This window comes from Pseudophryne corroboree, chromosome 11 (assembly GCF_028390025.1).
Source record: "Pseudophryne corroboree isolate aPseCor3 chromosome 11, aPseCor3.hap2, whole genome shotgun sequence".
Taxonomy (NCBI): Eukaryota; Metazoa; Chordata; class Amphibia; order Anura; family Myobatrachidae; genus Pseudophryne; species Pseudophryne corroboree.
Window position 1 is genome coordinate 63,052,809 of NC_086454.1, and position 24,537 is coordinate 63,077,345.

Here is a 24,537-nt window from a genome sequence, read left to right on the forward strand (position 1 = left end):
CGCTCTGCAGGGGACACAGATCCCCTGAACACTGTTGTGGTGATGTGCCCTGGGACACAGGGCACATCTCCACATTTCCCCCCCCTTTTTCCTTTGTAGTCCCTACAAAGGTCTCCACGACGTCCACTGTCCGCGGGTCAGGGAATTCCGAGGTCCCTCCGGCGAGGTTGTGTTCGAGGGCCCAGCCCGGACAGACCGTGACCCCACATCCTTCCTCCTCCAGCTCCGGGTTCCTCTTCTTACCTCCTGACCTCCATCGGCGGATCCTCTGGGGGAGTGGCATCTCCTCAGGGTCGCTCGACGTTGGCCACCAAGGGGAATCTTCCTCCACGGGGACAACAGTCACCCACTCTTGACCTCTGATATCGTCTGTGGCTTCGTCCCTGTCTTCACGGTGTGGTACCGACCACCACCCAACAGCGGAATCCTCCGGGGCATCCGTTTCCTCCCGGGCAACAACCACCATCTGTCGCATCTCCTCGTGGGGCATCTACAAAGGTCCCATGTCTTCTTCTGGAACGGGTCCTCCCACGGCATCACGATCCTCTCCCCGTACGTCCGTCCATTTTGGCACTTCCGGCAGGTCTTCTTGCTCCAGGACTATCTCCTCCTCTACACGGAGGGCATTCAACTGGGAGCACGACTCCACCCGATCCTGCCAGTCACTCTCGTCGGCGCTTCCGATGCCCGAGTCGTCCTCCATCTGCTCTTGGAGGGATTCGTCGGCGGACATCTCACCGTAGTCCAAGTCCTCCTCCACCGATACCTGGACTAGGGGATTATTTTCCTCCTCAGCGTACTTGGTCCCTTCCGCTGGCATCTTTACTTCTTCAGCGTACTCCTTCGCTTCCGCTGGCAACTCTAGGTACCCAGGACACACCTGTTCCGCACGTCCTGGTCGTGGACGGTTCCATCGCGGGGAGATTCCGGACGTCCCCGTCACTGGGTCTTCGCGCTTTTCTTCGCAGCGTGGTCTCTTCACCTCCCAGTCGTCCACCTCCGCCTTATGCGGGAAAGGATTCTGCCTTACTGGGGTCGCTTTCTTGGGACAGAGTAGGTCCGCGGCATCTTCCCAGGGGCACTCACTGGTCACATGTCCTGGTCGCCGACACTTCCAACAAGGGAGGGCCACTGCCACCTTCTCCAAGACGGGTTCCTTGGCCACCTCCTCGTTGGTTCCGACTCAGAGGAAATGGGCACCTGCGAACTAACTTCAAGCAGGGTCTTCCGCTCCATTTCCCTGGTTTCCTCCTCCCATCTCTGGGCACGACCATCCGCAATCATCCGGTCTTCATTACACGGACAATCGGGAAGCACATGTCCTCTCGCCTCGCAGAGCGCACACACGGACTCTGCAGCCACCCGGTCCCAAAGCTGCTGACGAGATTCCGTCAGCTGCTTCACCGTGGCCTCGTAGTCTGTCCTGTCTTCAGTCCGTGGACACTCCGGGAGTCTATGTTGGGGATCTCCACAGCTTTCACACTGAAAATCAACCTCGTCTTGGCTCCACTCTTCATCCCAGGGACAACGGTTATGCTCATGCCCGTAGTTTCCGCAGAGCATACACCAGGACTCCTTCTTCACTTGGCCCTTCTGACGTCTTCGGTCCGCTTCCTGGACCACCTTCTTTGAGGACGTCTCTCGCCAAGTACACTCGTCGGCAAAGTGCCCCGTTTGCCGACATTTCTTGCAGGGCGCCACAGCAGCCTTCTTGCGCCCCTTCTCCCGGCGCTCTTCCTTTTCACGCTGGACCGACCGCTGCACCATCTTCAGGAGGTCTGCCCCAGACACCGTCACCCAGTCGCTCTGGTCCTCACACGTCCGGGGGTGAGTCTGTTCCGGAGCCGTCCACAAGGAGGTCTTCTTGGTGGTGTTCCACATCGTGTCCGTGATCCTGTATCCTTTATCCTGCCGACTACGCCAAAATGTAAGAGGTGCGGCGGTGCGTGTGGTGGTGCCTGCTGCCGTGCAGGTGTAGTTTCGGTACTCACCAGGCGCCGCTCTCTCTCACCTTCAGGTACCGGAACCTTCAACGGACCTGGCAATCTTCAGTCAGATCCGGACACGGCGATTCCCTCTCGGAGCTGACCGACGACCGAGCTGAGGAGAAAATAGTCTACCTTAAGGGGGGTATCAACCCTTCTTCCACCGGAAAAGGGGATACCCCAGGGGTGACGGCGACCTTCACCGGTTGGGTCAAAGGTCATCACTGGCACAAAGCCTCAGCCACCCAGATTTCACACACTCGCACTCTTGCGCGTAGTGTGATGAAGGGGATTCTCACGTCCGTGAGCAATCCCTATTCCGGCGCTCGGGGACAGACAAGGGACAAACGTACACAGATGCTACTCACCGTTACAAGTCTTGCACTCCGATCTTCTCCACTTACAGGTCCCTGTAAGGAGGTAAAGAGAAAACATCCGTGCAGGGCCAAGAACTACCCTAGTGTGCGTCCGCTACACTAGCTACATAAACAGAGCCCTCAAACTAGCTCGTGTGGGTGGTGCAACACAACTATGCACAAACTTAACACAAACAGACATTTTGCCCTGCACGGTAACAACATACATCACAATATCGGATTACAAGATCCCACGGTGCTGTCCCTTTAAGTACCCGACTCAGAACACCCAGTAGTGGGGGCCGCACAGCTCACCCACCTCCCGTACTCTCTTCTCAGGGGCTCAGGCCGAGCGGACCTGCCTACCTAAACACCTCAGGGTGGCCTGGGCCTAGTGCCCAGTGCCACCTTTATTCACCTCGGGGGCACTTATTCACTGGGCCTAGCGCCCTCTGACTGCGCACAGGCCGGAGGCCTGACTTCACCCACGGGCCTAGCGCCCGCCTAACTTGCTGCCCGTTGGGTGACCAGGGCCTAGTGCCCAGGGTCACCTTATGTTCCTAGTGGCCGCCAACTGGACTAGGGCCTAATGCCCTCTACTGTCCCCCAGGCCTATTGCCTGTGTTTGTCCCTCGTGCCTAATGCCCGCCTATCTTGCGCCACGGGCCGGGGGCGACTAGACGTGGCCGCGGGCCTAGTGCCCGGCTAACAGGGCCACGAGCCCAACAATGTGCCCACGGGCCGGGAGGGCTCGACTACGTGCCCACAGGCCGGAAGGGCCTGACTGTGCCCACGGGCCTAATGCCCGAACACCCGGTGGTCTAGGGAGGGGCGGATACAGGGGCACCTGAAAAGGGCCTACCTGACCCGCTGGGAGAGGCACCGGGGGGGAGCTTCGTCAGCTCTCTTACTTCCCACCCCTGGTGACCTCTCCGGCGCTCTCTTCTTCAATCTTCGGCCGCTGGCCCGTCCTGGCCAGCGGCGCCGCCGTCGCCTCGACGCGTCCAGCCGCCGCTGGACATCTTCCCGCAGCCGGTCGTCTCCTCGCCTCTTCCGCGGCCTCAGGACCTCCCACCGCGACGTCCTCTTCTTCCTCGCGCCGCCGGGATCTTCGCCGCTCTCCGGCGCGGCCTCCTCTCTCCTCGCGGCGTCTTCTCCTGCGCTCTTCCGCACGCCCGGTCTCTTCTGCTCCCGCCCGGCATCTGACGTCAGACGCTGAGGGCGGGGCCTGTGACGCGGCGAGCGCCGATTGGCTCGCCGCGCCCGCTTCTGATTGGCCGGCGCCCCGCGAGCCGCAATTGGCTCGCGGACGGCGCCGGATTTCAAAAGCCGCGTGCGGCGCTTCTGATTGGCGTCCAGAACGGCGCCAAATTTAAAGTGCCGCCGCTACCCGCCGCCGCCGACAGCCCGGTGCAAGGAAACGTCCGATCCCTGCACCGGACACCCGCCGCCGCCGCACACCCAGCGCTGGGGACAGACAAGCTGCCCCAGCGCTGTCCACCCTCACGCTCTGCAGGGGACACAGATCCCCTGAACACTGTTGTGGTGATGTGCCCTGGGACACAGGGCACATCTCCACATTTCCCCCCCCTTTTTCCTTTGTAGTCCCTACAAAGGTCTCCACGACGTCCACTGTCCGCGGGTCAGGGAATTCCGAGGTCCCTCCGGCGAGGTTGTGTTCGAGGGCCCAGCCCGGACAGACCGTGACCCCACATCCTTCCTCCTCCAGCTCCGGGTTCCTCTTCTTACCTCCTGACCTCCATCGGCGGATCCTCTGGGGGAGTGGCATCTCCTCAGGGTCGCTCGACGTTGGCCACCAAGGGGAATCTTCCTCCACGGGGACAACAGTCACCCACTCTTGACCTCTGATATCGTCTGTGGCTTCGTCCCTGTCTTCACGGTGTGGTACCGACCACCACCCAACAGCGGAATCCTCCGGGGCATCCGTTTCCTCCCGGGCAACAACCACCATCTGTCGCATCTCCTCGTGGGGCATCTACAAAGGTCCCATGTCTTCTTCTGGAACGGGTCCTCCCACGGCATCACGATCCTCTCCCCGTACGTCCGTCCATTTTGGCACTTCCGGCAGGTCTTCTTGCTCCAGGACTATCTCCTCCTCTACACGGAGGGCATTCAACTGGGAGCACGACTCCACCCGATCCTGCCAGTCACTCTCGTCGGCGCTTCCGATGCCCGAGTCGTCCTCCATCTGCTCTTGGAGGGATTCGTCGGCGGACATCTCACCGTAGTCCAAGTCCTCCTCCACCGATACCTGGACTAGGGGATTATTTTCCTCCTCAGCGTACTTGGTCCCTTCCGCTGGCATCTTTACTTCTTCAGCGTACTCCTTCGCTTCCGCTGGCAACTCTAGGTACCCAGGACACACCTGTTCCGCACGTCCTGGTCGTGGACGGTTCCATCGCGGGGAGATTCCGGACGTCCCCGTCACTGGGTCTTCGCGCTTTTCTTCGCAGCGTGGTCTCTTCACCTCCCAGTCGTCCACCTCCGCCTTATGCGGGAAAGGATTCTGCCTTACTGGGGTCGCTTTCTTGGGACAGAGTAGGTCCGCGGCATCTTCCCAGGGGCACTCACTGGTCACATGTCCTGGTCGCCGACACTTCCAACAAGGGAGGGCCACTGCCACCTTCTCCAAGACGGGTTCCTTGGCCACCTCCTCGTTGGTTCCGACTCAGAGGAAATGGGCACCTGCGAACTAACTTCAAGCAGGGTCTTCCGCTCCATTTCCCTGGTTTCCTCCTCCCATCTCTGGGCACGACCATCCGCAATCATCCGGTCTTCATTACACGGACAATCGGGAAGCACATGTCCTCTCGCCTCGCAGAGCGCACACACGGACTCTGCAGCCACCCGGTCCCAAAGCTGCTGACGAGATTCCGTCAGCTGCTTCACCGTGGCCTCGTAGTCTGTCCTGTCTTCAGTCCGTGGACACTCCGGGAGTCTATGTTGGGGATCTCCACAGCTTTCACACTGAAAATCAACCTCGTCTTGGCTCCACTCTTCATCCCAGGGACAACGGTTATGCTCATGCCCGTAGTTTCCGCAGAGCATACACCAGGACTCCTTCTTCACTTGGCCCTTCTGACGTCTTCGGTCCGCTTCCTGGACCACCTTCTTTGAGGACGTCTCTCGCCAAGTACACTCGTCGGCAAAGTGCCCCGTTTGCCGACATTTCTTGCAGGGCGCCACAGCAGCCTTCTTGCGCCCCTTCTCCCGGCGCTCTTCCTTTTCACGCTGGACCGACCGCTGCACCATCTTCAGGAGGTCTGCCCCAGACACCGTCACCCAGTCGCTCTGGTCCTCACACGTCCGGGGGTGAGTCTGTTCCGGAGCCGTCCACAAGGAGGTCTTCTTGGTGGTGTTCCACATCGTGTCCGTGATCCTGTATCCTTTATCCTGCCGACTACGCCAAAATGTAAGAGGTGCGGCGGTGCGTGTGGTGGTGCCTGCTGCCGTGCAGGTGTAGTTTCGGTACTCACCAGGCGCCGCTCTCTCTCACCTTCAGGTACCGGAACCTTCAACGGACCTGGCAATCTTCAGTCAGATCCGGACACGGCGATTCCCTCTCGGAGCTGACCGACGACCGAGCTGAGGAGAAAATAGTCTACCTTAAGGGGGGTATCAACCCTTCTTCCACCGGAAAAGGGGATACCCCAGGGGTGACGGCGACCTTCACCGGTTGGGTCAAAGGTCATCACTGGCACAAAGCCTCAGCCACCCAGATTTCACACACTCGCACTCTTGCGCGTAGTGTGATGAAGGGGATTCTCACGTCCGTGAGCAATCCCTATTCCGGCGCTCGGGGACAGACAAGGGACAAACGTACACAGATGCTACTCACCGTTACAAGTCTTGCACTCCGATCTTCTCCACTTACAGGTCCCTGTAAGGAGGTAAAGAGAAAACATCCGTGCAGGGCCAAGAACTACCCTAGTGTGCGTCCGCTACACTAGCTACATAAACAGAGCCCTCAAACTAGCTCGTGTGGGTGGTGCAACACAACTATGCACAAACTTAACACAAACAGACATTTTGCCCTGCACGGTAACAACATACATCACAATATCGGATTACAAGATCCCACGGTGCTGTCCCTTTAAGTACCCGACTCAGAACACCCAGTAGTAGGGGCCGCACAGCTCACCCACCTCCCGTACTCTCTTCTCAGGGGCTCAGGCCTAGCGGACCTGCCTACCTAAACACCTCAGGGGGCACTTATTCTCTGGGCCTAGCGCCCCCTGACTGCGCACAGGCCGGAGGCCTGACTTCACCCACGGGCCTAGCGCCCGCCTAACTTGCTGCCCATTGGGTGACCTGGGACTAGTGCCCAGGGTCACCTTATGTTCCTAGTGGCCGCCAACTGGACTAGGGCCTAATGCCCTCTACTGTCCCCCAGGCCTATTGCCTGTGTTTGTCCCTCGGGCCTAATGCCCGCCTATCTTGCGCCACGGGCGACTAGATGTGGCCGCGGGCCTAGTGCCCGGCTAACAGGGCCACGAGCCCAACAAGGTGTCCACGGGCCGGGAGGGCCCGACTACGTGCCCACAGGCCGGAAGGGCCTGACTGTGCCCACGGGCCTAATGCCCGAACACCCGGTGGTCTAGGGAGGGGCGGGTACAGGGGCACCTGAAAAGGGCCTACCTGACCCGCTGGGAGAGGCACCGGGGGGGAGCTTCGTCAGCTCTCTTACTTCCCACCCCTGGTGACCTCTCCGGCGCTCTCTTCTTCAATCTTCGGCCACTGGCCCGTCCTGGCCAGCGGCGCCACCGTCGCCTCGACGCGTCCAGCCGCCGCTGGACATCTTCCCGCAGCCGGTCGTCTCCTCGCCTCTTCCGCGGCCTCAGGACCTCCCACCGCGATGTCCTCTTCTTCCTTGCACCGCGGGGATCTTCGCCTCCTCTCTCCTCGCGGCGTCTTCTCCTGCGCTCTTCCGCGCGCGCGGTCTCTTTTGCTCCCGCCCGGCGTCTGACGTCAGACGCCGGGGGCAGGGCCTGTGACGCGGCGAGCGCCGATTGGCTCGCCGCGTCCGCTTCTGATTGGCCGGCGCCCCGCGAGCCACGATTGGCTCGCGGAAGGTGCCGGATTTCAAAAGCCGCGGGCGGCGCTTCTGATTGGCGGCCAGAACGGCGCCAAGTTTAAAGTGCCGCCGCGCCGCTACCCGCCGCCGCCGACAGCCCGGTGCAGGGAAACGTCCGATCCCTTCACCGGACACCCGCCGCCGCCGCACACCCAGCGCTGGGGACAGACAAGCTGCCCCAGCGCTGTCCACCCTCACGCTCTGCAGGGGACACAGATCCCCTGCACACTGTTGTGGTGATGTGCCCTGGGACACAGGGCACATCTCCACACTCACATTATGAATCAGGTCCAGGCAGGAAGGCTCAGCTGCCTGTGTCCAGACGAGACCACCACTATCCTCCTTCAGTAGTGGATAGTCCTGCTAGGCCGGCTCCAGTCTACACGTGTGTCTGTCTGTTGAAAATGGCAGGGCAGGGCGCACATGAGTGACTGGAGAGATTGAGTGAGTGCGGGCGGGAGGACGACAGCGCAGGGAGGCCGGGAAGGGAGGGCGCGCAGTGTGATGTCAGCATGTCACATCGTGAAGCAGACAGTCGGATCATGATGGCGGGTGGGCTAGGCTGTGCGGCCAGCCACCCTCCCACAATGTAGCTGACAGCTATGAGTCTAAGCAGCGCAGTGGGAACGGGTGACCATGTGACAGCCCGGGCAGCGATGCAGGTGATCCGATCATCACTATCAGTGTGCTGCTGTAGTAGCACTGCTACAACAGCAGCACACAGACAGCGATGATCGGATCGCAGGCGTGAAGTGCGGGGGTGCCGGACATTAGGGGGTGCCTGTGCGCACCATGCACCCCCCGTGCACATGCCTATGAATGGCCTATGGGGGTCATTCCGAGTTGATCGCTAGCTGCCGTTGTTCGCAGCACAGCGATCAGGCTAAAAATCGGCACTTCTGCATATGCGTATGGGCCGCAGTGCATACGCGCGACGTACTTTCACAAAAAACTATGCAGTTTTACACAAGGGCGAGCAACTCTTTTCAGTCGCTCTGCTGATCGGTGAGTGATTAACATGAATGGGGCGTTTCTGGGAGGTAACTGACCGTTTTCCGGGAGTGTGCTAAAAAACGCAGGGCGTGTTTGTGACATCAAAACAGGAACTAAACTGTCTGAAGTGATCGCAAAGTAGGAGTAGGTCTGGAGCTACTCAGAAACTGCAGCAGATTATTTAGTAGCAGTTCTGCTAACCTTTCGGTCGCACTTCTGCTAAGCTAAAATACACTCCCAGAGGGCGGCGGCTTAGCGTATGCACTGCTGCTAAAAGCAGCTAGCGAGCGAACAACTCGGAATGAGGGCCAATGTTTGCTTTAGAAATATGTACAAAATGTAGACACTATTTAAATGTATTTTTTGTTTGTTACTAAAATAAGCTATTATACATTAATTCTGCATAACATTTCTTCTTTAAATGTGTTTATTTAAAGGTGGAACACTAGCTGATGAATTTTTAACAGATGAAGAACTGTTCATCAGGTGGCTACAAATTGTCACCTTTCTACCTGTAATGTCTTTTAATACTCCCCCGTGGGTTTGCTGCAATGATTGGGTAAGCTTTTTAAATACTATATATAAAAAAAAAATCATTCTGGCAGAAAGAAAAGCAAAACATCACAATTAAAATTATTGTACTTGGGGGGGCGTGGCTTGGCGAACAACCAGGACGGACGTGCTGTGCAGAGGCTCCCGAGATAAAGCCTAAGCTGATCAGCAATACAGTGCCCAGCAGCCCCACGTCGACTCTCCTGGTCGGCCAGTAACCCGGTTGGGCGGTGGGATAGGTCACGGAGCCGGGGGACTGTTTTCACGGTCCCTGCGGGTTGTGGCCTGCTCGCCTTTCACAGCCGGGGCCTCGATTTTACCAGCCCGTCCCGCGACGCTGGAAGTGCCGCATCAACGGCGGGATCTCTCCTCCCTGAGACGGCAGCGCTTGTGAGCCGGGACCTTGCTTCCACCCCTTACCTGGGACCGCTGAAGCCGCCCGGCAATCTGGTGAGCTGATTACACCATCCCCGCGGCCTGCACGGCCTCATCCGGCGGCCGTGGCTCCGAGCTCCGGACGCGGCACGTGACGCCGCTGCAGCACCCAGCGGGGGATCCCGGCGCACGATCCTGGGGCCGTCCCTGAGTGTAACCTAAGGCCTATCTGCTCCTGGGGTGCACGGAGGCGCGGGGGACGTTGCTTGCTTCAGCCTCCCTCCTCAGATCCCACCCTGGACGGCCATCTTCCCTCTGCACGTGGAGGACGCTTGCTGCAGCCTGGAGCCAGACTGGTGACTGGGTGAGCCCTCTCCATTGCTCCCTCTTCTGCTGATACTCCCTCTTCATTCTGCATTGCTGTTTGGGGAGGAGATATTAGAGGGCTATATATCATATTTATCATCAGTGAGTCTGGTACAGTTCTTGTTCTTGTGCATTTAATATTTACTGCTGATTATGCCCCCATTACACAGTGGAGTTGCCTTATGAAGTATATGTATTGGGTTGGAGCTCCCCCTAGTGGCTCTTCCAAATACATGGACTTATATCTGTGATTATATTGCCTTTATACCTGCCTGACAGAATTTGCAAATTGTCTCGGGACGCCTACTGGGAGCCGGCGGCACGAATGTCCAACGTCCGCCCTCTCCTCTCCGGGGATGCGGAAAACGATGCCCATTGTGTGCTTGTTCCCTTAATGGATGAAATTTGATTAATGGCGTGCTAGTGCCATTCCACTGGGAGTCACCATGCTGTAGGCACTTCACAGCGTATCGAGCAGTATCTTTGCATAAAGTCTATATCACATGCTATCGTTTAATCATCTGTCCTTCTCTCAGCATGGTCAGATCCGGGAAAAAGAAAAGTAATACTACGCACTCTAGGGAGACCGCGACCCAGCCGGGAATGAGATCATTCCTACAGCCCACTCCCGCAACGCCTTCGTGAGATCTCTCCCCCTCAAGCCCCTCTTCCTGCCATTCCGCCTCTCCGCCTCTCCATTAGCGATGGAGCAACCTGCCCCACACGCTCACAACGATACTGCTCTTCAAGACATCTTGAAGTTTATGAAAACGCTTCCAATGAAGCAGGATCTCCAGGACACCATGCACAGGGAGTTGGCATCTATCAAACATGATATCTTGCAGCTCTCTGATAGGGTGACCGCACTGGAGGACCATCGTGACTCTGCAGATGTCTTTATGGGGTCCCTAACGGATGTTATCAAGGCTCAATCAGAGGAAATCCGGTCGCTGCGGTCCCGTGTGTTGGATTTGGACAATAGAGGTAGGAGAAACAATGTCCGGGTGAGAGGTATTCCCGAGGATGTCCCCCAGACAGACTTAGTGGATGCCCTGACGAAAATATTCAACGCAGTTCTGGGTAAGGATCTGGCTAACACCATAACCTTTGATAGAGCTCACCGTGCCCTTAAACCGAGAGGGCTCTCCTCCGACCGACCTCGGGACGTCATATGTCGATTGCATTACTACTCTCAGAAAGAGGAAATTATGAGTAAAGCGCGCCGCCTGGATGGCCTGGACTTTAATGGCGACCCAATTTCCATCTTCCAGGATCTCTCCTGGCATACGCTTCAACAAAGAAAGACCCTCCGACCCCTTATGGAGGAACTCCGCAAACAACAACTGAAATACCGATGGGGTTTCCCTTTCAGCCTGCAGGTCTCCGCCTAGGGAAAGGTCCACACCCTGCATACTCCCTCCGACCTTCCCACTTTCTGCTCCGGTCTCGGTCTCCCACCCCTGAAGATTCTGGATTGGGACTTCACCCTCCCTGATCTGCTCCCGCCCCAACCTGCGGGGGGTGGTGCGTCATGGCAAGTTGTACATAGTTCTCAGAAGAAAGCTTCAAAAACTCTCTCCGCTTGCCAGGACTCCTCCGCTACCTGACGACATTCTTCTCTACTGCCCTGCAAACTGGACCTTCTTGTTTCCTGCAGGAGGGTTGAACGTTCCAGATGTGGCATGCCGGGTGAGATACATCCTATGCGACCTCGTGCCGCTACTGCTCCATTTCACAGTGTTCTCACCGGTTTTACCTTTAAACCTGGAGCTTAGTATTGAGACTATATTATTAGACAGTTAGTTGTTACTGCCTTTTTTTTCTTTCTTGTTCTTAATTGTTCATAGTAGATATGGTGCCTGCGGGGGGTGACTCCCTTGCCCCGTTCCCGCACACAGCCGCTGTGCCCTATGGGGTTTCTGGTATACATGCTTACCAGCTTTCCCATTGCGGATGTTTTTTTGTTCTTGATGTTCCTATTTTCTGTAATCTGCTCTTTTTCCTTTCTTTCCCCTCTATATTGTTTCTCATTTTCTTTAGTGACCTGTCCAAGTCTCCTACTACCCGGTACTGTTATACGACCTGATGTCTGCCCCGGGTACACTTAAATTTGTCCCAATTAACGCCAAAGGTCTTAACATCCCTGAGAAGAGGTCCCATTTATTTTGGACACTGCGATCGGACGGAGTAGATGTTGCTCTGATACAGGAGACACACTTTAAGATCTCTGCCCGCAGGCCCTCTTTGGTAAACCATAGATTCCCCCTTGCTTTCTACTCCAATAACCCCGAAAGTAAATCCAAGGGGGTTGCTATACTTTTCTCTAAAGCCCTACAAGTGACTGATGTCTCAGTTCACAAACTGATCCCGGGTAGATTGTTGGTGGTGCAATGAAATATATTCTCACAAACGTACACTCTCATAACCCTCTATGCTCCAAATCAGGGCCAACCGTCCTTTTTTCACTCTCAACTTCCCCGGCTTGAAGCCCTCATGACAGGTATTGTTATTTTGGGGGGCGATTTAAACTGGTCTATGGACCCTTCCATTGACACTTCCCCTCCAGCCCCTAAATTCTCTGAACAAAAACACAGACAGGTTAGCAAGGTCTTCCACGAATTTCAGCTTGCTGACTCTTGGAGGGTCACACACCCCTCTGAAAGAGACTTCTCATTCTTTTCGCACCCACACCAGGTGTATTCACGTTTAGACTACCTGTTTCTGAGCCATAGACACCTCCCCTTATTAGTGGATGCCTCCATTGGCTCCATTACTTGGTCAGACCATGCCCCGGTATTCCTGTCCCTCTCAGTCCCATCCCGAACCCCCGACCCCTGGACCTGGCGCCTTAATGAATCCCTCCTATATGATGAGTTCTGCAAAACTGTACTAGATAAGGCATTATCTGATTATTTTTCCATTAACAATACGGGGGACTTATCCAAAATTACGGTTTGGGAGGCCCACAAATGTGTTATACGGGGGCAAATTGATTCAATTAGGCTCTTTTGTGAAGAAAAATAGGCTGGCCCTAACCACCGCATTATTGCATAAAATCCATTCCTTGGAGATCCGCCATAAATCCTCCCTGTCTCCCTCCGATTTGGTGGACCTATCTGAAGCCCGGACGCACTTACGGAAAATCCTCAATAATAAAACCCAAGTCTCTCTGCGCAAATGTAACAGCAAATACTATCGATGGGGAAATAAGCCAGGACGTTTGTTAGCACAGGCACTTAGATCCCAGAGACTGGCCTCTTTTATCCCCTCTATGAAAAATAGCGCGGGCTCCGTATGCTTTAAAACGCCTGAGATAGCAGCGTGTTTTAAAGATTATTATAATACCTTATATAATTTAGATGATCCCTCTCCGGCCCACGATCCCCTTTCCAATATGTTAAGATCTCGGAAATACTTAGCTAAAGTGGCGTTCCCTCAGTTGTCACTCTCAGACTGTGACTCCTTGGAAGCACCCTTCACCTTAACTGAGGTTGAACAAGTTATATCCTCCACGCCCTTACGTAAAAGCCCGGGTCCGGACGGTTTTACCGCCATTTACTATAAGACTTTTAGAGAGACTCTTGCCCCCAGATTATTACAGGCCTTTAACTCCATCTCGGCTGATACGCATTTCTCTGGTCAGTCCCTGGAGGCCCATATTACTGTGATTCCTAAACAGGGAAGGACCCCTCAGTGTGCTCCAGTTACAGACCCATTTCTTTGCTTAATGTGGATCTCAAACTCTTTGCGAAATTGATGGCTCTTAGATTAAACAAGTTTCTCCCATCACTTATTCATAGTGATCAAGTGGGCTTTGTCCCGGGCCGCGAGGCAAAAGATAATACGACAAAGATCCTCAACCTTATACATCAGGCCTCTAATAGCAGGACACCTACTGTGTTGCTGTCTACAGACGCCAAAAAGGCCTTTGACAGAGTCAATTGGGACTTTATGAGGGCTGTGTTGGAGCACATTGGGTTGGGTCCACAAGCTCTCCACAGAATATTATCCCTCTATACACGGCCATCGGCTCGAGTGCGGGTTAATGGGATTCTTTCTGACAATTTTTCTATAAGCAATGGAATGAGACAGGGTTGCCCCTTGTCCCCCCTGATATTCGTCCTTTGTATTGAAGCCTTGGCCAGGGCTATTAGAGCGAATGACCACATTAAGGGGCTTCAAGTAGGTGATACGGACTACAAACTCGCTTTGTTTGCATATGATCTGCTGACAGTCATTACACAACCCACCCACTCACTTCCTCACCTCATGTGTGAAATGGACATCTTCAGTTCACTTTCCGGTTTTAAAGTCAACACGTACAAATCCTATGCCCTCAATATTTCAACCCCCCACACGACTTTAACTTTTTTTTAAATCTACTTTCCCATTTATATGGAGAGATTCCCATATCACGTACCTAGGAGTCCAACTTCCTAGTGATTTATCGCGTCTGCTGTCCCTGAACTTCTACCCTATACTCCAAGCCGTTAGAAATGACTACTGCAGATGGCAACACCATAATCTTTCTTGGCTAGGCAGAATTAATGTTGTAAAGATGAACACCTTACCCAAATTGCTCTATCTCCTTCAAACCTTGCCAATCCGAATCCCGGATTCCTGGTTCCGGACCATAAGATCCCTGATTCAATAATTTATTTGGCGTCGTAAGAGACTCAGAATTGGTAGATCCGTCCTTACTCGCCCACCTACAAATGGTGGATTTCAACTCCCAGATATTAAAAACTACTACCATGCAATCCTCTTGAACAGGGTCTTGGACTGGACCAGGAGTCGGGAGGTTAAACAATGGGTGGTCTTAGAAGGCCTATATGTTCGGCTATATCCTGAAATTTTCCCTTGGCTCCCGACACTACCCAAACTTCCGCAACCCCACCCGACTTTCTCCTACGCTCTCCTTCTGGAAAGGGATAAGACGACGACCGTCCCTCTCTTCGGTCTTTGTCCCCCTTACTTCTTTTTTGAGTAACCCTGCTTTCCCACCTGGCCTCTCCCTTGTCTACTACCAAAACTGGGCCCTGGAGGGACTTTTCAGAGTAGGTCAGCTAGTTCAGCCAACCGGGGTTAAGCAATTTTCAGATATTCGAGCAAAATGGGAGATCCCACAGGCTGATTTCTGGAAGTTTTTACAGGTTCGACACTTCCTGTATACGGCAATATATACCGGCAAGCGGCCCGGGAGCTGACTCCATTTGAAAGGATGTGTGTGGCGCCCCTGAACCCCGAACACACGGTATCCACCCTGTACAGACTCCTGTTTACATCTGACTCCTTGACCCCTCCTCCTTTCACCCAGAAATGGGAAAGAGACCTGAACCTCTCATTTTCAGATAGAGAATGGAAATCTATTTTTCTTAAAGCCCATAGGAGTTCCATATGCATACAAGTAAGAGAAATACAATATAAGATATTGATGAGATGGTACAGACACCCTACCCTCCTACACGCCATTTCTCCATCTATCTCCCCTGTCTGTTGGAGGTGTCATAAAGATTTAGGCTTCTTGCTACACATTTGGTGGACTTGCCCCCTTATTAAAACTTTTTTGGGGGATGTAATCTCCATTTCCGGTGCTATCCTTCATGCTCCTATCCCATCCGACCCGGCATTTTGGTTGTTAAACCACTCCACTACCCCAGTTTCTACCTATAAGAGATCACTATTACGACACCTTGGCAATGCCGCCCGGGCAGTAATTCCAACTCTGTGGAGGTCCTCCAATCCTCCTACGTGGCATACCTGGTACTCCAGACTGGATTATTATATGAATATGGAAGATATTTTACTGAGCGCTGGGGATAGACGGACTGAGTTTATAGCTACATGGCTGCCTTGGATAGAATATAAAACCTCTGAGTCATACAAAACCCATATTTCTTCCCTGAAATGAGATGGGGGCTCATTTATCATTTGTCCCGGGTAGGCATATTTGAATACGTCCGTTTCTTTCACACTGCCTTTCCTTCCCTTCTTTGCATTCTCGGCTCGGTCACCTCTTTCTTTGTTATTTTCTTTTTTCCCTCCTTTGCCTGTCTTCTTTTAAGTTTCCTTTTTAAAAAAATGTTAATGCAGACTTTGGACATATCGAACACACTGCTGCAATTTCGTTTATACTCCTGTACACCGCTGTATTTAGCCGCTTTCTAAGTGTCAGTTAATGTGTTCCTATGTGTTTACCTTTTGCTATATGTCTGTATTGTTTTCAATAAAAACAGATTATACAAAAATAAAATTATTGTACTTGATTTGTGATGTGCTACAGTGTTGGAAATAAAAGAAAATATATAAAACAGGGACATACAGGGTTTGGATTGAATTAGATTGGTGTGGCTCCCCTATCTGAATTTTTGACTATGCCGCAGCCCCACCTCTGGAGCCGTCACTTGAAAGGAAGTCCAGGAACAGAGCATTTTGTACCTAATGGAATGGGTCATGTTGGAGTGCATGTGTTTATTGACTACTGTTGAACCTCTCACTAAGCCGTTTTGGCAAATTCGAAGCCTACAGTATAACCGCCTCATACTTTTCAATAATCCCACTCGATGCGATGTCTGAAGAATGGTATTTTTATTTAGTAAAGGAAAATGCATGTGTGCATATTAGCGTTTGAGATATGAGTTTTGCAATCTGATTGGTAAAACTGTAAATGAAAAACAGTAAGATACAATTACAACATGCATGTGAAAAATAAGGTAAACATATAAAGTTCATAACATTATATACGTAACAAATAGGTTACAGTGCTACTAATATAGCTGTTTATTAAACAGGGTGGTATTCAGGGCGTAGTATGTTATGTCGGCGGGCAGGATCCCGGCGGCCAGCATGTCAGCAGCTGGGCAAGCGCAAATGAGCCCCTTGCGGGCACGGTGGTGCGCTACATGCACCATGCTATTTATTCCTCCTCCAGGGGGGTCATAGACCCCCAAGAGGGAGAATAGTTGTCGGCATGTCGGGTATTGGGATTCCGGTGCCAGTATACTGAGCACTGGGATCCCAACAGCCAGTATACTGAATACCACCCTGCCGGCATGCCGGTGGTCGGGATCCCGCCGCCGGCATAACATACTACACCCATTATACATACTATGCTGGAAGGCATGACAACTACAGCTTTGTTTCTTACATTTCTATGTTCTTTACCTAACTTACTTTGGCTTCATACTTCACCATTCTTCTTTACCCACTGCTTCAAATTAAGCATTGTTCCTCATAACCTGACTTCTCAAGACAAAGTGGTTTGGCCAATCATAGTGTCTCTCTGTTAGCTTTCCTAGCCAAGTGGTTCTCTCCTATGAGCAACCAGCACCAGTGGGATTGGAAAGTATAAATTTCACATGTTGAGAAAGTGAAGGGGGTCATGGTCAGAAGATGCAATATTAAAGTATGGAAAGACATAAAGGGCGTTTGCTGTGCTCTCGCTCGCAGTGAGCATTTCATGGAGAAGTGATTGACAGTAAGTGACTGCTTGGAGGTGTTAACGGGGAGTGGTTGGAAAAACGCGGGTGTGTCATGGGCGTTTTCAGGACATGTATCTGCTGCTGGCTGCAAGCTCGTACATGCAAAAACATGGCACCTGCATCACTACTGCTGTGTCTAGCCTGTGTAGCCATAGGCCTACCCTTAACCTCAATGTTCTTCATTTTTGTGTATAGGCTATGAATGTGTACACAATTGCAAACAAGTTTGTGATGGTTCCGGTGGGCATCTCATTTCATTTCTGGGTGGCAGCCTCACTTGCTAACATTAGCAGCTCTCTAGCCTAGAAAATCGCAATTGCATTTGTGTACAAACATGAATTAGGCCCAAAGTACCAACCAATCGGCTTGTAACTGTCACTTTTCAAACACATCCTGTAAAATGTTAGAAGCTGATTGGTTAGTACTTTATCTCTTTCCAAGCTTTGATAAATCGGCCCCAATGTCTGTTCCAGGTCTGGGAGTGTAGCTCCAGGAGAGAACTGTAGAGGTTGTAGTGTCAGAGGAGGTAGACAAGAAATAGAGGCTTTTTTTTAAATGAATATTTCATGGATGGATGCAAAATTGTTACAAAAAGATCTCACTTCCCAAAGTGTGCAGGAAAAGTGGAGGAAGGCTAGAATTGCAGTCCAGGTTTGGAAGAGATGTCACCAGCAAACATGAGAAGAATTTGGGGAAGAAAAGAATTCTGACATGTAGGAATAGTCACTTATGTATTTCAAAAGAGGTGGCATTGCCTGGGGCCCTGCGCCAAGTGTTGACTAACAAAATTGGTCAAATGCAAAAATAATTATGTAGTTGTTTTTTTGTTTGTTTTATGTTGAATTCTAAATATAGTAAACAAGATCATTAGTGACTTCTTCAAAATAATTGATCACCTACTGTCCTTTTCTTTTAATGCTGTAGGTATTGAATCTGACAAGACGATACATACAGAAACATCAGCACCAGGTTGTCCCTCTTTTAATAAAATATGCTGAAGAGTGGCTTAGCTCAGGGAACCCCATCTACAGGCCTGTCTGGTGGCTCAGTCCAGATGACCCAACTGCATTCACAATAGATAATGAGTTTCTAATTGGAGATGAGGTAAGAAAACAAATGTCTATGATAGATGTAAAAATAAAATGACCAACAGAACAATACAGAAATGTATTTAAAAAATACTCAATATACTGCAAATAGGGCCATAACTAAGGCTGTGTGAGCTGTGCCCCCTGAGGGGGGCATCATCGTTGTCGCACTGTACCTGCATGTGTGCTGCAGCTTGTGGAGCTGCTTGGCACATTCCTAGGACGCGTATGGGCAGTGCTTTGCTTACCAGAGTTGGGTGGCATAACCCCCTTGCCATGACGGCACAGGGCAAGGTCGGCACAGGGCAGCCTTGTTGTGGTGCTGACTGCAAAGGTGACATTTGAGAGAATGAAGTCATTGTTTTATAATTTCCAGACTATAACATTGTACCATTGATGTAGTTAAGGGTCTTCTTCATATTTGTAAATAAAGCAAAAAAAAGCAAGTAACTATGTGTCTGGAAGAAACCATGATGGCATGCAAAGGGAGCAAATACATTATATTTCTATGCAGGGTAAATACTGGCTGCTTTTGCATGTAGACCGCAAATGTTAGACAGCTTTATGTTTACACTGCAATTTAGATTTCATTTTTTTCAACTCGCCCTACCCAAATATGAATCTCACTGCACGTTACATTTTCCCCACCTGCAGTGCAACATGGTTTTGCCCAGTTGCTTGCTTCTTTGCTTTACTTACAAACTTGAATCGGGCCCTAAGGGGTCTATTTACTAAGCCTTGGATGGAGATAAAGTCGCTGGAGATAAAGTACCATCCAATCGGCTCCTAACTGATTGGCTGGTACTTTACCTCCAGTGACTTTATCTCCATCCAATGCTTAGTAAATACACCCCTTTGTCTCTAAAACCAAGAAAAGAACTAGTATTAAAATTCAAATAACTTCCTTGAAAAGTGTGATATTTTTTGGTGTGCCTCTGATAATCGCTGAATTCTGCTTGAGCAATTACATTTGCTAAATGGTGATAATATATTTTCCAGCCTAACAAGTAAGGTTTTACATTTGTTGTGCCTGTTCACATAATTAGGCAACAATTTGATGACCCAAGTTCACACGATTATCTCAAACCTACAGTAACTGCCCCACATTATACCACAAATTGTTGCCCCCAGTTTGAATGATTATGCCATAAATTATTTACCAGTGTTCACATGGTTGTTCCACTCATTACTGGCCCCGATTGATACGAATATGTCACCACAAATTGATGTCCCCAGTCTCCACACTGCTGGCTGGCGTTGACATGCTCATATTACTGGTCAAGGTCACATGGTCAGTGGGCATCACATGGTCAGTGTGCACTGGGCAACATGGGAGCACCACTTCTAGGCAATCCTCAATGTGGCCAATGCCCAGTGCAGGCTTTTCATGTGACATGATTTTGCACTACATATTTTATATTCTGTGAGTAATTGTTGGCAACAAAAAAAATGACACTAATTGCTCCCATATGACGCTACCATTTGGAGTGAGAGTAACTATAAAAATATGTCTATGTGACATGATTTATTTGTCATATTACTTTGTACTTGTAAATGAATGAACCCATCTGACCCCATCCTTACTCATTATAAAAGTATTCCATGGTGGAATACATATCTGTCCATGCTGGTCATTACATATGCTGTAGCACTGATTTTCAGTTAAATGTGAATATGCATCTTTTGGGTGTGGATCATAGGGTTGACAGTAACTAGGTCGACACCTGAAATAGGTCGACATGGAACAATTTTGACATGAGTTTTTTTTATATTTTTTGGTTACTATTCCCAATCGTGGTCCATGTGGATCGTAAAAGTATGAAAAAGTTCAACCCCCCCAAAAACTCATGTCGACCTTTTCATGTGTCGACCTTTGACATGTTGACCTAGAGACCATGTCAACCTAATGCATGTCAGCCAATGTTGGTCGACCTATTGAGTGTTGACCTAAGTGCTGTCGACTTAAAGACCGGATCCCGCATCTTTTGTGTACACTTGAAAATGCTTACGTGGCCTAATGTTTCTGAGAATGTATTTTGAATTGTGAGTATCTTAAGAAGCATTCAACTTCAGACCCAGGGGTAAATTTACTAAGATGGGAGTCCTATTTAAGGGGGTAATTCCAAGTTGATCGTAGCAGGAAATTTTTTAGCAGTTGGGCAAAACCATGGCCCTCATTCCGAGTTGTTCGCTCGGTATTTTTCATCGCATCGCAGTGAAAATCCGCTTAGTACGCATGCGCAATGTTCGCACTGCGACTGCGCCAAGTAACTTTACTATGAAGAAAGTATTTTTACTCACGGCTTTTTCTTCGCTCCGGCGATCGTAATGTGATTGACAGGAAATGGGTGTTACTGGGCGGATACACGGCGTTTCAGGGGCGTGTGGCTGAAAACGCTACCGTTTCCGGAAAAAACGCAGGAGTGGCCGGGGAAACGGTGGGAGTGCCTGGGCGAACGCTGGGTGTGTTTGTGACGTCAACCAGGAACGACAAGCACTGAAATGATCGCACAGGCAGAGTAAGTCTGGAGCTACTCTGAAACTGCTAACTCGTTTGTAATCGCAATATTGCGCGTACGTCGGTCGCAATTTTAAGAAGCTAAGATTCACTCCCAGTAGGCGGCGGCTTAGCGTGTGTAACTCTGCTACATTCGCCTTGCGAGCGAACAACTCGGAATGAGGGCCCATGTGCACTGCAGGTGTGGCAGATATAACATTTGCAGAGAGAGTTAGATTTGGGTGGGTTATTTTGTTTCTGTGCAGGGTACATACTGGCTGCTTTATTTTTACACTGCAATTTAGATTTCAGATTGAACACACCACACCCAAATCTAACTCTCTCTGCACATGTTATATCTGCCTCCCCTGCAGTGCACATGGTTTTGCCCAATTGCTAACAGAATTCCTGCTGCGATCAACTTGGAATTACCCCCTAAGATGGGAAGGTGCCAATAGCAACCAATCAGATTCTACTTCTCACTTATCTAGCATCTTCTAGAAGTTAATACGTGGAATCTGATTGGTTGCTATGGGCAACATCCCATCTTAAATAGAACTCCCATCTTACTAAATTTACCCCCCAGTGTATGACCCAAATATGCAATTTAGTCTATGTCCAGGGAAGGGGTTGGGGGATGGTTATCACATACACCATGCAATGAGCCTGTTTTGCACTTTGGAAACACAATGAATAGCATTTCAAAGAGTCAACTTCTTTTACTATTACAGTAGTGTTGATAATAGCCAGTAGCGGCTCTTGCCAATGGCAAGCATGACTTTTGCCCGGGGCGTCGCTGTCCCGAGGGCGCCGCTGCCATCGCTGTGGCAAGAGCCACTATGGTTGTGTCTATGTTCCCTTTGTGAAGGTCCTCTCCACAAAGGGAAACTAGAGTAGATGCCACCAACCTTCCCGTGCACGCCCCCAGCTCCGCCCGGCGCCTGACGTGGAAAACGTCCTCCCGGAGAAGGAGATCTAGTGAATGCAGCTGGCTCCCCTTCTTCAGTTTCTGTACATCGCTGCCTTAAGATTTCATCCAGTGACGTTGCCACCTTAAAACTAGAGATGAGCGCCTGAAATTTTTCGGGTTTTGTGTTTTGGTTTTGTGTTCGGTTCCGCGGCCGTGTTTTGGGTTCGACCGCGTTTTGGCAAAACCTCACCGAATTTTTTTTGTCGGATTCGGGTGTGTTTTGGATTCGGGTGTTTTTTTAAAAAAACACTAAAAAACAGCTTAAATCATAGAATTTGGGGGTCATTTTGATCCCATATTATTATTAACCTCAAAAACCATAATTTCCACTCATTTTCAGTCTATTCTGAATACCTCACAATATTATTTTTAGTCCTAAAATTTGCACCAAGGTCGCTGGATGACTAAGCTAAGCGACACTAGTGGCCGACACAAACACCTGGCCCATCTAGGAGTGGCACTGCAGTGTCACGCAGGATGTCCCTTCCAAAAAACCCTCCCCAATCAGCACATGACGCAAAGAAAAAAAGAGGCGCAATGAGGTAGCTGACTGTGTGAGTAAGATAAGCGACCCTAGTGGCCGACACAAACACCGGGCCCATTTAGGAGTGGCACTGCAGTGTCACGCAGGATGTCCCTTCCAAAAAACCCTCCCCAATCAGCACATGACGCAAAGAAAAAAAGAGGCGCAATGAGGTAGCTGACTGTGTGAGTAAGATTAGCGACCCTAGTGGCCGACACAAACACCGGGCCCATTTAGGAGTGGCACTGCAGTGTCACGCAGGATGTCCCTTCCAAAAAACCCTCCCCAATCAGCACATGACGCAAAGAAAAAAAGAGGCGCAATGAGGTAGCTGACTGTGTGAGTAAGATTAGCGACCCTAGTGGCCGACACAAACACCGGGCCCATTTAGGAGTGGCACTGCAGTGTCACGCAGGATGTCCCTTCCAAAAAACCCTCCCCAAACAGCACATGACGCAAAGAAAAATAAAAGAAAAAAGAGGTGCAAGATGGAATTGTCCTTGGGCCCTCCCACCCACCCTTATGTTGTATAAACAAAACAGGACATGCACACTTTAACCAACCCATCATTTCAGTGACAGGGTCTGCCACACGACTGTGACTGATATGACGGGTTGGTTTGGACCCCCCCCAAAAAAGAAGCAATTAATCTCTCCTTGCACAAACTGGCTCTACAGAGGCAAGATGTCCACCTCATCATCACCCTCCGATATATCACCGTGTACATCCCCCTCCTCACAGATTATCAATTCGTCCCCACTGGAATCCACCATCTCAGCTCCCTGTGTACTTTGTGGAGGCAATTGCTGCTGGTCAATGTCTCCGCGGAGGAATTGATTATAATTCATTTTAATGAACATCATCTTCTCCACATTTTCTGGATGTAACCTCGTACGCCGATTGCTGACAAGGTGAGCGGCGGCACTAAACACTCTTTCGGAGTACACACTTGTGGGAGGGCAACTTAGGTAGAATAAAGCCAGTTTGTGCAATGGCCTCCAAATTGCCTCTTTTTCCTGCCAGTATAAGTATGGACTGTGTGACGTGCCTACTTGGATGCGGTCACTCATATAATCCTCCACCATTCTTTCAATCGTGAGAGAATCATATGCAGTGACAGTAGACGACATGTCCGTAATCGTTGTCAGGTCCTTCAGTCCGGACCAGATGTCAGCATCAGCAGTCGCTCCAGACTGCCCTGCATCACCGCCAGCGGGTGGGCTCGGAATTCTGAGCCTTTTCCTCGCACCCCCAGTTGCGGGAGAATGTGAAGGAGGAGATGTTGACAGGTCGCGTTCCGCTTGACTTGACAATTTTCTCACCAGCAGGTCTTTCAACCCCAGCAGACTTGTGTCTGCCGGAAAGAGAGATCCAAGGTAGGCTTTAAATCTAGGATCGAGCACGGTGGCCAAAATGTAGTGCTCTGATTTCAACAGATTGACCACCCGTGAATCCTTGTTAAGCGAATTAAGGGCTCCATCCACAAGTCCCACATGCCTAGCGGAATCGCTCCGTGTTAGCTCCTCCTTCAATGTCTCCAGCTTCTTCTGCAAAAGCCTGATGAGGGGAATGACCTGACTCAGGCTGGCAGTGTCTGAACTGACTTCACGTGTGGCAAGTTCAAAGGGCATCAGAACCTTGCACAACGTTGAAATCATTCTCCACTGCGCTTGAGACAGGTGCATTCCACCTCCTATATCGTGCTCAATTGTATAGGCTTGAATGGCCTTTTGCTGCTCCTCCAACCTCTGAAGCATATAGAGGGTTGAATTCCACCTCGTTACCACTTCTTGCTTCAGATGATGGCAGGGCAGGTTCAGTAGTTTTTGGTGGTGCTCCAGTCTTCTGTACGTGGTGCCTGTACGCCGAAAGTGTCCCGCAATTTTTCTAGCCACCGACAGCATCTCTTGCACGCCCCTGTCGTTTTTTAAATAATTCTGCACCACCAAATTCAAGGTATGTGCAAAACATGGGACGTGCTGGAATTTGCCCATATTTAATGCACACACAATATTGCTGGCGTTGTCCGATGCCACAAATCCACAGGAGAGTCCAATTGGGGTAAGCCATTCCGCGATGATCTTCCTCAGTTGCCGTAAGAGGTTTTCAGCTGTGTGCGTATTCTGGAAACCGGTGATACAAAGCGTAGCCTGCCTAGGAAAGAGTTGGCGTTTGCGAGATGCTGCTACTGGTGCCGCCGCTGCTGTTCTTGCGGCGGGAGTCCATACATCTACCCAGTGGGCTGTCACAGTCATA

At 51.0% G+C, this 24,537-nt stretch overlaps 1 protein-coding gene across 1 annotated transcript in view; it reads left to right on the forward strand.

The window, feature by feature from the left end:
• Nucleotides 1-24,537, forward strand: part of MYORG (myogenesis regulating glycosidase (putative)) — a 123,637-nt gene that overhangs the window by 86,840 nt on the left and 12,260 nt on the right. Inside the window, exons 8-9 of the mRNA XM_063946091.1 lie at nucleotides 8,867-8,988; nucleotides 18,128-18,307. Coding sequence (XP_063802161.1) covers nucleotides 8,867-8,988; nucleotides 18,128-18,307 — 302 coding nt within the window. The remainder of the gene's footprint in view (nucleotides 1-8,866; nucleotides 8,989-18,127; nucleotides 18,308-24,537) is intronic.